At 39.0% G+C, this 14,824-nt stretch overlaps 2 protein-coding genes across 3 annotated transcripts in view; one reads left to right on the forward strand and one right to left on the reverse strand.

Annotated features, from left to right (window-relative positions):
* Window positions 1–14,824, reverse strand: part of LOC139754581 (regucalcin-like) — a 549,227-nt gene that overhangs the window by 405,792 nt on the left and 128,611 nt on the right. The gene's annotated exons all lie outside the window — the stretch shown is intronic.
* Window positions 1–14,824, forward strand: part of Herc4 (HECT and RLD domain containing E3 ubiquitin ligase 4) — a 163,422-nt gene that overhangs the window by 100,622 nt on the left and 47,976 nt on the right. For both annotated transcript variants that reach the window (XM_071671972.1, XM_071671971.1), the window contains exons 15-16: window positions 7,446–7,529; window positions 11,821–11,991. In XM_071671972.1, coding sequence (XP_071528073.1) covers window positions 7,446–7,529; window positions 11,821–11,991 — 255 coding nt within the window. The remainder of the gene's footprint in view (window positions 1–7,445; window positions 7,530–11,820; window positions 11,992–14,824) is intronic.

Consider the following 14,824-nt stretch of genomic DNA (forward strand, 5'->3'; position numbering starts at 1 on the left):
GGAGGGAGCGGGGGGCTGGAAATCCTCCCCTCTCTTTTTTTTTTTAATTTTCCAAAAGAAGGAACAGAGAGAGGCCAGGTGAGGATATTCCGAAAAAGGCCCAGTCCTCTGTTCTTAACGCTACCTCGCTAATGCGTGAAATGGCGAATAGTTTGAAAAAATATATATATATATATATATATATATATATATATATATATATATATATGATGTGATGTCTCCATGGTTGTTTAATTTGTTTATAGATGGGGTTGTTAGGGAGGTAAATGCAAGAGTTTTGGAAAGAGGGGCAAGTATGAAGTCTGTTGGGGATGAGAGAGCTTGGGAAGTGAGTCAGTTGTTGTTCGCTGATGATACAGCGCTGGTGGCTGATTCATGTGAGAAACTGCAGAAGCTGGTGACTGAGTTTGGTAAAGTGTGTGGAAGAAGAAAGTTAAGAGTAAATGTGAATAAGAGCAAGGTTATTAGGTACAGTAGGGTTGAGGGTCAAGTCAATTGGGAGGTGAGTTTGAATGGAGAAAAACTGGAGGAAGTGAAGTGTTTTAGATATCTGGGAGTGGATCTGGCAGCGGATGGAAACATGGAAGCGGAAGTGGATCATAGGGTGGGGGAGGGGGCGAAAATTCTGGGAGCCTTGAAGAATGTGTGGAAGTCGAGAACATTATCTCGGAAAGCAAAAATGGGTATGTTTGAAGGAATAGTGGTTCCAACAATGTTGTATGGTTGCGAGGCGTGGACTATGGATAGAGTTGTGCGCAGGAGGATGGATGTGCTGGAAATGAGATGTTTGAGGACAATGTGTGGTGTGAGGTGGTTTGATCGAGTAAGTAACGTAAGGGTAAGAGAGATGTGTGGAAATAAAAAGAGCGTGGTTGAGAGAGCAGAAGAGGGTGTTTGAAATGGTTTGGTCACATGGAGAATGAGTGAGGAAAGATTGACCAAGAGGATATATGTGTCGGAGGTGGAGGGAACGGGGAGAAGAGGGAGACCAAATTGGAGGTGGAAAGATGGAGTGAAAAAGATTTTGTGTGATCGGGGCCTGAACATGCAGGAGGGTGAAAGGAGGGCAAAGAATAGAGTGAATTGGAGCGATGTGGTATACCGGGGTTGACGTGCTGTCAGTGGATTGAATCAAGGCATGTGTATGGGGGTGGGTTGGGCCATTTCTTTCGTCTGTTTCCTTGTGCTACCTCGCAAACGCGGGAGACAGCGACAAAAAAAAAAAAAAAAAAAAAAAAAAAAAAAATATATATATATATATATATATATATATATATATATATATATATATATATATATATATATATATATCGCTACCTCGCAGACGCGGGAGACAGCGACAAGGTATAAAAAAAAAAAAAAAAAAAAAAATATATATATATATATCCCTGGGGATAGGGGAGAAAGAATACTTCCCACGTATTCCCTGTGTGTCGTAGAAGGCGACTAAAAGGTAAGGGAGCGGGGGGCTGGAAATCCTCCCCTCTCGTTTTTTTTTTTTTTTTATTTTCCAAAAGAAGGGACAGAGAAGGGGGCCAGGTGAGGATATTCCCTCAAAGGTCCAGTCCTCTGTTCTTAACGCTACCTCACTGATGCGAGAAATGGCGAATAGTATGAAAAAAAAAAAAAAAATATATATATATATATATATATATATATATATATATATATATATATATATATATATATATATATATATTATCCCTGGGGATAGGGGAGAAAGAATACTTCCCACGTATTCCCTGCGTGTCGTAGAAGGCGACTAAAAGGGGAGGGAGCGGGGGGCTAGAAATCCTCCCCTCTCATATTTTTTTTTTTTTTTTTTTTTTCCAAAAGAAGGAACAGAGAAGGGGGCCAGGTGAGGATATTCCCTCGAAGGCCCAGTCCTCTGTTCTTAACGCTACCTCGCTAATGCGGGAAATGGCGAATAGTTTGAAAGAAATATATATATATATATATATATATATATATATATATATATATATATATATATATATATATATGTTAATAAGCCATACTGACATCACTCTGCCCTGCTTCCCATCCACTTGTATACTGAAACTTTTGCTCAACTCTCCCTCTACCGTAAAACATGCATTTGCTACTCTGTGAAAGGCCTTCATACCATTCAACAGGTGTTCCCTAAAGGCCCCATCCCATAAAGTATTCTACTGTACTCTGTCATAAACATTCTCCAGATCCATAAAAGCTGCATACAGCTCCTTACCTTTTGCATAATACTTTTCCACAGTCATTATCACCACAAAAATCTGATCCACATGTCCCATGATTTTCCTAACACCCACAGGCTTCTCATTTATTCTTCATTCAGTCCCCTCCATCACTCTATCAATCAACACTCTTGGATACACTTTTCCTCGTATACTTAAAAGACTTATTCCCCTATAATTGTCACATGCATCCTTAACGCCTTTTCCTTTGAATCAAGGAACAATAATAGTGTTGACCCAGTCCTCAGGTACAATCTTTTGTGTCCATGCTAAATTACACATCAAATACATCCACTCTCTCACCCTTTCTTCTGCATACTTCTGCATTTCAGGTGTAATCCCATCCTCTCCAGGTGCCTTTTCTACCTTATGTCAAAAATTTGTGTTATAGTAAAATATTTGAACTATAAGAAGTCCTATGTCTGGGGTATTAACTAACTTTGAAGAAAATATAAGATGTATTGTTCAGTAGTCCATAATATAAAAATGAATTCAGAGAATATTCCTTTCTTTTATTTCTAGAATTGCCATGGCCACCCCCTTGAGGGAGTTCCAGTTGGGAAGAGGCATTAGAGATAATAATAGATAGATAAGACACCACTGGATGGGTTTCATTTACCACTTGTAGTCTGCATACATCAAGCTGGGAACCACTACTTTATATAATACTTTGTTCAGATATTCGTGTGGTATATCATTAATTTCATTTAGTACTTTTCTTTCTAATGTGCATGTTGCACAAATGGACTGGATGAAGGGGTGAAGGTAGAATTTGACTTTATGGATACTGTTGTATGAAGATGATTTAATTCAGTTAGAAAGAGAAGGACAAGCATTTTCTATACACCTTAAGTTTAGCATACCTTATGATGTTTTTGTAGACTTTTCTACCCTCAAGGCTATAACTAAGCTACCGTGTTGCTTATACGCACAGTAAGCTGTTGGATGCTGCAGCCTGCAAAGTTTTTATTGCCACCACATATGGGTTGGTTTGGCATACTATTTAGGTACTTGTCAATGCCATTTTCACTTTTTTCTTTAAGCAGAGGTTTAAAAGCCATCTTCACTATGCCCATGACACTACTGATCTTTGACCTAACCTGCAAAGTTCAGGTAAAGAGTTATTACCACTCCACCCCTGCTGCCACCTGCCTTTGTCCTAACCTTTACAAGTCCAATACACTTGCAACATTACTGACCTTTGGACATTACCCTTATGGGTAAGTTCAAAGACCATCTTTACCATAATGAAGGTACATTTCAGATAAAAACTGCTGACTGTTGGAAGGATCAATAAGAAATAAAAAAGAAACTTTTCCTCCTTTAGAGGGAGACATAAGAAACTGTGCAGAAGAGTGGAGGAAATTTATGTTGGTACCGATTCATAGCATTATTTGAAAGTGTTCTTGGTTACAGAATACAAGAATAGATAGTGATTTTATATTTGTGATTTTTAAGCATAAGTGGGCTCGGGAAAATTCTGGGTAGAGAATCGTGAAAGAAGACAAAAGAATTTAAAACAGTTGTACTGCAGTGGTATTTTCTTGTGCTGATAAATTTTGCACCAATATGAAGTTCATTAATACAGATTAAAAGAATTAGGTATTATAGGGATGCAAATGGTGATACGAATAGGTACAGAATATGGATAAAAGCTAAAAATTTGGTTGTTAAATGGTATGTGATTTTGTAGCCAAGTAGTTTTACATGGGTCAGCTTGCTGTGAATATTGAGAGAAACAGCATGATGATGTATCATTGGGTAAAGCATTTATGAGGGATGAAGTAAAGCTTGAAATATAATAGTGTTTAAAAGAAAGCTAGGTAAACAGTGAAGCTTATTGGTTGGAGTTGTTGACTGCATATATGCTAGTAAGAAATGTGTGGATAGAATGATTAGTTAAATACCAAGCTATGTATGCAACAGAGATGGATGGTTTGAGATTTAGCTTTGTTTCAGCTGAAAGATAAAGAAATATCAGAGGAACTTGGAACTGGAAAGGAATCAGTTGAATACTGAAGTACAATATATTGAAATGATTTATTAATGTTGGTTGAGTGTACATGAAAATAATTTAGATTATATTTTTTAGTAATGAGTTTGGTAAAGTGTGTGAAAGAAGAAAGTTAAGAGTAAATGTGAATAAGAGCAAGGTTATTAGGTACAGTAGGGTTGAGGGTCAATTCAATTGGGAGGTGAGTTTGAATGGAGAAAAACTGGAGGAAGTGAAGTGTTTTAGATATCTGGGAGTGGATCTGGCAGCGGATGGAACCATGGAAGCGGAAGTGGATCATAGGGTGGGGGAGGGGGCAAAAATTCTGGGAGCCTTGAAGAATGTGTGGAAGTCGAGAACATTATCTCGGAAAGCAAAAATGGGTATGTTTGAAGGAATAGTGGTTCCAACAATGTTGTATGGTTGCGAGGCGTGGACTATGGAGAGAGTTGTGCGCAGGAGGATGGATGTGCTGGAAATGAGATGTTTGAGGACAATGTGTGGTGTGAGGTGGTTTGATCGAGTAAGTAACGTAAGGGTAAGAGAGATGTGTGGAAATAAAAAGAGCGTGGTTGAGAGAGCAGAAGAGGGTGTTTTGAAATGGTTTGGTCACATGGGGAGAATGAGTGAGGAAAGATTGACCAAGAGGATATATGTGTCAGAGGTGGAGGGAACGAGGAGAAGAGGGAGACCAAATTGGAGGTGGAAAGATGGAGTGAAAAAGATTTTGTGTGATCGGGGCCTGAACATGCAGGAGGGTGAAAGGAGGGCAAAGAATAGAGTGAATTGGAGCGATGTGGTATACCGGGGTTGACGTGCTGTCAGTGGATTGAATCAAGGCATGTGTATGGGGGTGGGTTGGGCCATTTCTTTCGTCTGTTTCCTTGCGCTACCTTGCAAACGTGGGAGACAGCGACAAAGCAAAAAAAAAAAAAAAAAAAAAAAAAAATTCTTTAGTAAGTCACCATGTATAATGTAGAAAAGAAATGTGAGTTATGGGTTTCTATTAAAGGAGAAAGTAAATGTGAAATGGCCCTAAAGTGGTAGTGCATACATAAGGATACTTCAAGGGATTATTTGGTAATAATGATATTGACTGATTTTGATTTCATGTGCAATTGGTCTTTACCATTAAATTTATTATTATTATTATATTTTGCTTTGTCTCTGTTTCCTGCGTTTGCGAGGTAGCGCAAGGAAACAGACAAAAGAAATGGCCCAACCCACCCCAATACACATGTATATACACACACGTCCACACACGCAAATATACATACCTATACATCTCAATGTACACATATATGTACACACACAGACACATACATATATACCCATGCACACAATTCACACTGTCTGCCTTTATTCATTTCCATCGCCACCTCGCCACACATGGAATACCATCCCCCTCCCCCTCATGTGTGCGGGGTAGCGCTAGGAAAAGACAAAAAAGGCCTCATTCGTTCACACTCAGTCTCTAGCTGTCATGCAATAATGCCCGAAACACAGCTCCCTTTCCACATCCAGGCCCCACACAGCTTTCCATGGTTTACCCCAGACGCTTCACATGCCCTGATTCAATCCACTGACAGCATGTCAACCCCGGTATACCACATCGTTCCAATTCACTCTATTCCTTGCCCGCCTTTCACCCTCCTGCATGTTCAGGCCCCGATCACTCAAAATCTTTTTCACTCCATCTTTCCACCTCCAATTTGGTCTCCCACTTCTCCTCGTTCCCTCCACCTCTGACACATATATCCTATTGGTCAATCTTTCCTCACTTATTCTCTCTATGTGCCCAAACCATTTCAAAACACCCTCTTCTGCTCTCTCAACCATGCTCTTTTTATTTCCACTCCTCTCTCTTACTCTTACATTACTTACTCGATTACTTACTCACACCACACATTGTCCTCAAACATCTCATTTCCAGCATATCCACCCTCCTGTGCACAACTCTATCCATAGCCCACGCCTCGCAACCATACAACATTGTTGGAACCACTATTCCTTCAAACATACCCATTTTTGCTTTCAGAGATAATGTTCTCGACTTTCACACATTCTTCAAGGCTCCCAGGATTTTCGCCCCCTCCCCCACCCTATGATTCACTTCCGCTTCCATGGTTCCATCCGCTGCCAGATCCACTCCCAGATATCTAAAACACTTTACTTCCTCCAGTTTTTCTCCATTCAAACTTACCTCCCAATTGACTTGACCCTCAACCCTACTGTATCTAATAACCTTGCTCTTATTCACATTTACTCTTAACTTTCTTCTTTCACACACTTTACCAAACTCAGTCACCAGCTTCTGCAGTTTCTCACATGAATCAGCCACCAGCACTGTATCATCAGCAAACAACAACTGACTCACTTCCCAAGCTCTCTCATCCACAACAGACTTCATTTTTGCCCCTCTTTCTAAAACTCTTGCATTCACCTCCCTAACAACCCCATCCATAAACAAATAAAACAACCATGGAGACATCACACACCCCTGCCGCAAACCTACATTCACTGAGAACCAATCACTTTCCTCTCTTCCTACACGTACACATGCCTTACATCCTCAATAAAAACTTTCCACTGCTTCTAACAACTTGCCACCCACACCATATATTCTTAATACCTTCCACAGAGCATCTCTATCAACTCTATCATATGCCTTCTCCAGATCCATAAATGCTACATACAAATCCATTTGCTTTTCTAAGTATTTCTCACATACATTCTTCAAAGCAAACACCTGATCCACACATCCTCTACCACTTCTGAAACCACACTGCTCTTCCCCAATCTGATGCTCTGTACATGCCGTCACCCTCTCAATCAATACTCTCCCATATAATTTACCAGGAATACTCAACAAACTTATACCTCTGTAATTTGAGCACTCACTCTTATCCCCTTTGCCTTTGTACAATGGCACTATGCACGCATTCCACCAATCCTCAGGCACCTCACCATGAGTCATACATACATTAAATAACCTTACCAACCAGTCAACAATACAGTCACCCCTTTTTTTAATAAATTCCACTGCAATATCATCCAAACCTTCTGCCTTGCCGGCTTTCATCTTCTGCAAAGCTTTTACTACCTCTTCTCTGTTTACCAAATATAGAGAAATATTTATAACTTATCCTTCCACATATAAAATTAATATGAACTTTAGATGTTTAATGTCTGAAGACTCACTTTCATTTTTTCATTCCCAGAATCCAATCTCCTTCTGTGAATACCCTTTTCTCTTTGATGCTCAAGCAAAGACTCTGCTGCTCCGTTCAGATGCCACAAGACAGGTATGAGAAAATGTATTCGTTTTTATGTCATTATGTATTTAATGATTGGACTGAACTGTAGAATTTAGGCTCATAAGCCTAGCAATGGAGTTTCTAAGGCTATTCAGTGCTCTATGTATTTAATGAGTTTATAGAGAAATAATTTTGTTATGCAAACTTTTTCAGACAAATTCTTTTGTAACAGTAATGGAATGGCTGGATAACATGACTGACTGATTGCCAAAAAATATTATCTACCTACTATTTATAAAATGATAAGGTACTGAAATGTCAGTCAACTGCTTACCAAGAATCTCCATTCTCTTGAGAATACTTATGGCCACATATTCATCATGGAGCTTATGTCTATTTTGTACTGTAGGGAAATGTTACTTAACGCAGTTACATAGTGCAAGGGAAAGCACTGAATCATGCTAAATGAAAGAAACTAAGACTAAGTGTTTTAGTCAGAAGCATTCTAAAGCCATGCAGTTATTCTCAGAGATCGATTTCCCAAAATATGTGATTGAAGTTGTGAATACTTTCACTTCTGGAGTGTGCAGTGCATTGATCTTTAGTTTTATCAGTCATTGTCATGATATGGTGTCTGAAACATTTTAGATGGTACATCCTTTCTCTAGTCTTAACCCAGGACCCTTCTCCAGGGGTACCTACAGCTACAAGGCTGTGATATAGTCAGTAGCAAGGGAAGGATGGACTCCTGTGGGGTAAGAGGTTCTCCATCAAGGTTTTACTTCATTGATACAACATTACCGAAGGTAACTTTTCCCTTATTGACTGACCACAAGCAGGCAGAGTTTGGTAATGCTGCTTAGTCTTGTCATATGTGAATATACATCCCTCCATCGATTTATGAGTATGTCATATTCTTGAAAAGCCCTTTTCAAATCGGGAATTTGTAAATCGATACCCAGTTTTCCAATGACATATATAAAATGGGAGATACGTTCCTACATGAGAGGAAATCTCCTAAATGTAGTAAATATCACTAGAAACATATTTAAAGAGTAGATATATAATAAGAAATACTGAATACATTGTAAATGTCAACAGAATTAGCATGTGTAATGTTTATATATGTAAAAAATTACAAAATAAGCTTTTTATTGATATTGATAAGACTTCATCCACTATCTGTTCATCTCTGATGCCTGTTCCCACTGGGAACTCCCATCAAGGGGTAACCATGGCAAGAGAGTCTCCTCTTATGCCAGTCTTTACGTGCCTTCCTCCCACACACAATTCCATGCATTCTTTCACAATATCTCTACCTCCAGTATCATATCTTAAATTAATTGAATTCGTGATTTATATGAAAATTAGAATGTAAAAATCCAATGGTGTGTAGTGAAACATTTTACATAATCAGTAGTTATTATTCAATGGATATCACGTTACAAAGTCTCCAAAAGTATAAAGTGTGTTTTGTTATAAAAGGGAAACAAATTCATGGGCGAGTCATAAACTCGGTGTGATAGCAGTTGGATGCTGAGGTGAGCATATAATTGTCAAAGCAGCAACAGTGACACAGCCAATGTGTCAGTCATCTGGCATGCAAACTTTAAATGTCTGCTCAGCATTAAACAAGTTAAGTTTGCTTGATATTTTTGTTTACTTAACTTTTCATGAAATTTCCCAGTAATGCATAAGACTAAAATACTTTTTGAATTTCTTATTATACATACATACTACACTTGGGTCCCCCTACATTTTCAGACATTATTGTCTAAAGGGTTAAGACTGTACCTTTGAATTGCTGCACTGATTTTCTTTTCTTATGCTGAGGTTGCAGAAGTTTTAACAATTAATGGTATGAGTAATCAGCTCAGCAACAAGGGAACTGTGATCTCTTCTAGGATCACCCTTGCTGAAAATAGCCACTGCTTTCTTAATAAACTGAATATCCTGTGGCTGTCAGTTTGATATAATCATGCATTGTTCTTAAAGTTGTGGTTGGTAAGCCAAGTGCTTGTTCACTGGGTAGATATCTAAACTTCAAAACATTTAATTTCCCATTTTGTGTAATTCTCTTCTTTTATTCTTATTAGTGCAAGGTTCACTCATGGCAATAATAGGGTGTTTTTGACTTATGATTGGAGGCTTGCTGTCATAAGTCATAATATGAATGTAACTGAGAATGTGCTTCACAAAAGCACAGTGATTGTGTAAGGAGAACTGAGGGTGGTGTTATGCTGAGTAAAACAAATGGTAAGTTTGCACCATGGTGTAAAGAAGTATGCTTTGCATCCAGTTCATTGCATCTTTATGATCCTAGCAGTTCAAAAGCAGAACTTCATGGCTCAGAGTAAATCTGTTTCCTGATTGATTGAGGTTGTTAAAGTGAAAGGGTGTTAATCAGGCTTATGATGTACAGCCTCCTCCTCCACCTTTGGTTTTTACGATAAGAGAAAATTGAAGCTAATCAGGGCTCTGCAAGTATTTTGTAGGCCAGACTTTTAAATGAAGAAAGGTTAAATGAAGAGGGAAAGATAAAAGAAAGAAAAGAGCTCCATAGCTTGACCATTCAAGGGAAGAGGGAGGCCAAGATAATGCATAGTGAATAGAGAGAGTGGCAACATTGCTGTGTGTAGAAGGGGAAAGTTGAAGAAAGGAGATGCTAGGAGAAGTAATGAAACAAGGCTTTTGATTCCACTTTAATTTACAGAGAGATGGAGGATAAGCCACCTTAGATGTGTAAGCAATATTCCACATGGGTGAATATGACCTCTGTATATGTGAAACAGCTACTTGCAAGAAAAGTGATTATGGCACTCATACAACACTTCCATCACTTGAGAAGCAGATGCTGTGTTATTGAGAGAAATGCATTTTAGCACTCAAATTTTACACTGTTACTACTTAGATCTGAATTGAGAGAGGAAATGTGGTCAGTATGAGAAAGAGAACTAGTATTAAAGGTAAAGGTGAGGAATAGTGAGTTGAAAGAAATAAAGTGGAATCATCAGTATAAGAATGAACTGGGTTAAAAGTAAAATATAGATCATTGACTTAGACAAGAGAGAGACAAGGTGATGGGACAGAACCCTGAGGAGGGGTAAGTTGCTCCAGTGATGACTACTGTAATGGAACCTCCATAGAAAAAGTGTGCATCTAAGAATAGAGAGAAACAGTGAAACCAAGGGAAGGAAGTTTAGAAGCAAAGACTTATGCCACACCCAGTTAAATTCTTTGGAGATGTCGAGAGCTATGACAAAAGTTTCACCAACATCTCTGAGAGAAGAGGATCAGAGATGAATCACATAGGAGAGATCACCAGTAGATATGACAGAAGAGAATGGGATTCTAAGTGTTTAAGAAAGTAAGAGTTTCAAAGACATTGGAGACAGTAGAAGTAAGAACAAGGAGGTGATAGTTGGAGGGGTTAAAGTGGTCTTCTTTCTTAGGGATGGGCTGCACCAAGGCATGCTTCCAAGTGGAAGGGAAAGTCTGGGTTTTTAGACAGGTGAAAAAATAGGTAAGCAGGGATTGGTGCTAGCTGAGAGGTACAGTCCCTTAGAATTCAAGGAAGTGTGCCATCTGAGCCATATGCCTTGTCCACCTGGATTTAGGAGAGAGACTGGAAGACCCTGCATGAGGAAAGTATAGTAGATGGCATAGATTTAGAGTGAGGAGAAATGGGGTGGAGGATTAGAATGTTAATCATTCAAAGTTGAGTTAGAGGAAATCAAGGTGTCAGAATGAGTGGCTTCATCAGTTGGAGAATTAGCAGCAGATTGAACAGGTCAGAAAAAAGGAGTAAAGGTTGAATTACAGAAGTTGGAGATCCTTTTGGTTAATGACCAAAAATATTTGTCAATAGAAGAAATAAAATCTGCATACTTTTATGAAAATGTACTTGGCTCCTCAAAACAGCTTTCATTATTTCTGAGCAGAAATGAAAGTAGAATGATTTTCTGGGGGAAGGAAGACTTTCATGGTTCAGTACATACTTCCTGATATGCCAGGCATCAAAGCAAATCAAACCACAACTGAGAAAAAGATTTTGAAGATGGGATATAGGACTCCATCCCAGCCTAGGTAACCTCTGATTTGCATTCAGCGCAAAATGAGTCATCCTGACTAGAGAAGCATTCAACATCATCTTTGCACACCTTTTAATAAGCATATAATCCAATAATGGCCATTAACCCCAACCCCACTCACCCACATATACTTATGTATACACCTTTCTTAAATCCAAGGACATAATTCCCAATCGCCATTTCTCTTTCAGCATACAACTCAACAAGTTTTGTGTGATCAGTATTTATTTACATTTTTGAATCCTCAGATGCAAGGTGCAATTCAAGAAGCAGTTGTCAACAGTAATCCAATGTTGTGGTTGTTTGACCCTGGGCAAGTACAGTTCTTGAATATTCATATTCATCGCAGTAGCATTGTTGAAGATACCATCAACCAGTTGCTTCATCATGGAGTCACAGACTACAAAAGACCTCTCAAGGTAAGATTTAACTATATGGAATTCGTTAATCATGACTTTTGATTACACCTCCCTCTCAACAAATCTTTAAGAACTTTCTTTTCAAACACTGCATATCAGAATTTGCAATGTATTCCAAACTTGAAAGTAATTCTTACCATAATCAAGAAGGTAACTTGCCATCTCTGTTGGGAAGATGAATGTAAATAGATAATAAGTAAATAAGGGGTCATTAGATTTAGGCAGCCATTTGATATTATAGAGATTACAGAACTAGTAGGTCTTGACATGGTAATTACTAGTTAACAAATTCTGAAGAGCTAAAGGTGAAGGTGTGCTGGATATTTCCACACTTGGATAAGCACATGGTAAGGTACATCTAGAATGTAGTTAGAAAGGGATGCAGATACTCAGGGATGTTTAGAGAGTAAATAGTATAATTTATACATTATACACTCGGTTGAACTTGAAGTGATGAATAGTTACATTAATACAGTAGTTCACTGACCACATAGCTGAAATAACAGAAAACTGAGCTATTCACTTCCATAGTTATATATTTTCTTTCTTTCTTTCAAACTATTCGCCATTTCCCGCATAAGCAAATAGCGTTAAGAACAGAGGACTGGGCCTTTGAGGGAATATCCTCACCTGGCCCCCTTCTCTGTTCCTTCTTTTGGAAAATTAAAAAAATAATGAGAGGGGAGGATTTCCAGCCCTCCGCTCCCTCCCCTTTTAGTCGCCTTCTATGACATGCAGGGAATACGTGGGAAGTATTCTTTCTCCCCTATCCCCAGGGATTATAGTTATATATGTCCTGGTAAAATGTATTTAAGAAGTGTTCAAAGAGTATTGCACTTTTTTAATTGTGATAGTTATGAATGTATCAACTTGCTTACAGGTCTGTTTGCTAGCCAACAGTAACTAGGAAGTTTGACTACCAAGACAAAGTAACAATCACTCCCACAGTTAGTTGGTTGTTTAAGAAAATCAATCAGATGGCAAGAAAGCATAAATCAATGAAAAAGGTTATGGGTAGAGGTTTGAATTAGCATTAATACTACCTAATAAGGTAATGGTAACCTCAGGTTAGTATGCAGATCTTGTTTTCACTTGTAATGAATCTTCCTACATACATTTTTCTCGTTTTTTTTTTTTAATGTTGAAGGCTCCAGTCACGGACAAAACTCCATATCAAGGCCAGGCCTTAATTGAAATGTAGAGAGAATTATGAAAAAGAAAAGACAAGGGAAAGTATATAAAAAATTTTGAGAAGGTGAAAGACCTGTCTTTTGAAATGTGCCACGTCATAGTCATTGGGAAAGACATGAGAAGGTAGAGAGTACTAAAACTTCAACTTGTAGGGAAAGAAGCGGATGTCAAAAGGCCACCCTTGAGATGCTGATGGCCACTTAATAATCATGTGACTCAGCAGCTTGCCGAGTATTGTGTGGTCTAGCTAGTAGTGGGGGCACACAAGCAGCCGGCTCTGAGGAGCAAAAACCAAAGTAGTACCAATAGAAGAGGGAAAGTGAACCAACATTGCTTCATAGGGCAAGGGGGGTCAAGTTTGGAAGTTAGCCTGGGACAGTTTATAAGTCGGACTGCTTTTGACTCTAATTTGTCAAATAAGGATACAGAGCTACAACTACCCCAAATGTGAGAGCAGTTCTCCATACAAGTAGGAATCACTCCCTTGTATGAAGGGAGCAACTGTTCAGAAGAGAAGTTTTGACATCTAAACAGGACACCTAGTTTCTTAGAGGCAGACTTAGCTATCCCTGTAATGAGGGGTTTCCAAGAAAGAGTAGATGTTACAGTAATACCAAGTATCTTTACTGAGTCAAGAGGTGGAGAGTAGATGTTACAGTAATACCAAGTATCTTTACTGAGTCAAGAGGTGGAATTACAGAACCACTGAAAGAGAGATGAGAGTTGTTAAGAGTTTTTGATTGAAAGATTGGTGGAAATAGGGTCATGGAGGCATTAAACTTTAGATTTTGTGTACCCCATTGAGATATCCTGCCCAAGTGTGAGTTTACTGAGGAAGCTGTATCAAGATGAGATGCAGATCAAGGGAGAGAAGAAGTAGCTGAATAGAAGGATGTGGATGAATGCAGTGTTGAGTCATCATCATATGAGTGTATTGGATTATCTAAGGAGAGGAAATCATTGGAAAAAGGGAGTTAAAGTGTGGGGGACAGGACAGAACCTTGAGGGACACCGCTGTTGATGGAGAAAAGGGGTGAGGTTGATCCATCAACAACCATAGAGATAGATCAGCTGGAGAGGAAGCTAGATATGAAGGAGCAAAGTGAGGGAGGGAAGCCAAAAGAGGGGAGCTTAGAGACGAGACCCGAATGCCAAACCCTGTCAAAGGCCTCAGATACGTCAAGGGCTATTACACATGATTCCCCAAAATCTCCCAGGGATGATTACCAGACATTAGTAAGATAGGAAATAACATCACTAGTGGATCTCACCTCACTGAAGCCATATTGGTGATCAGAGAGAAGACTGTGATTTTCGAGTGTCTAAGGATACAGGAAGTACAGGATGGATTCAAAGACTCTGGAAATGGCAGATGTCTAAGCAATAGGACGATAGTTAGAGGGGTCAGAACGGTCATCCTTCTTAGAGATGGGATGTACCAAAGCATGTTTTCAAGGAGAAAGAAAAGTTCTGGATTTAGCAGAAATGGAAAAGACAAGCAAGCACAGGTGCAAGTTCAGAGGCACACTCTTTTAGTACAAGGGGATAGATGCTATCTGGCCCATAAGCCTTGCTTGTGTCCTGAGAAAGAAGCACTTTTCGAACAGTCCAAAAAGAGATTACAGGAAGAGGCATAGGATTA

This window comes from Panulirus ornatus, chromosome 17 (genome assembly GCF_036320965.1).
Source record: "Panulirus ornatus isolate Po-2019 chromosome 17, ASM3632096v1, whole genome shotgun sequence".
NCBI lineage: Eukaryota > Metazoa > Arthropoda > Malacostraca > Decapoda > Palinuridae > Panulirus > Panulirus ornatus.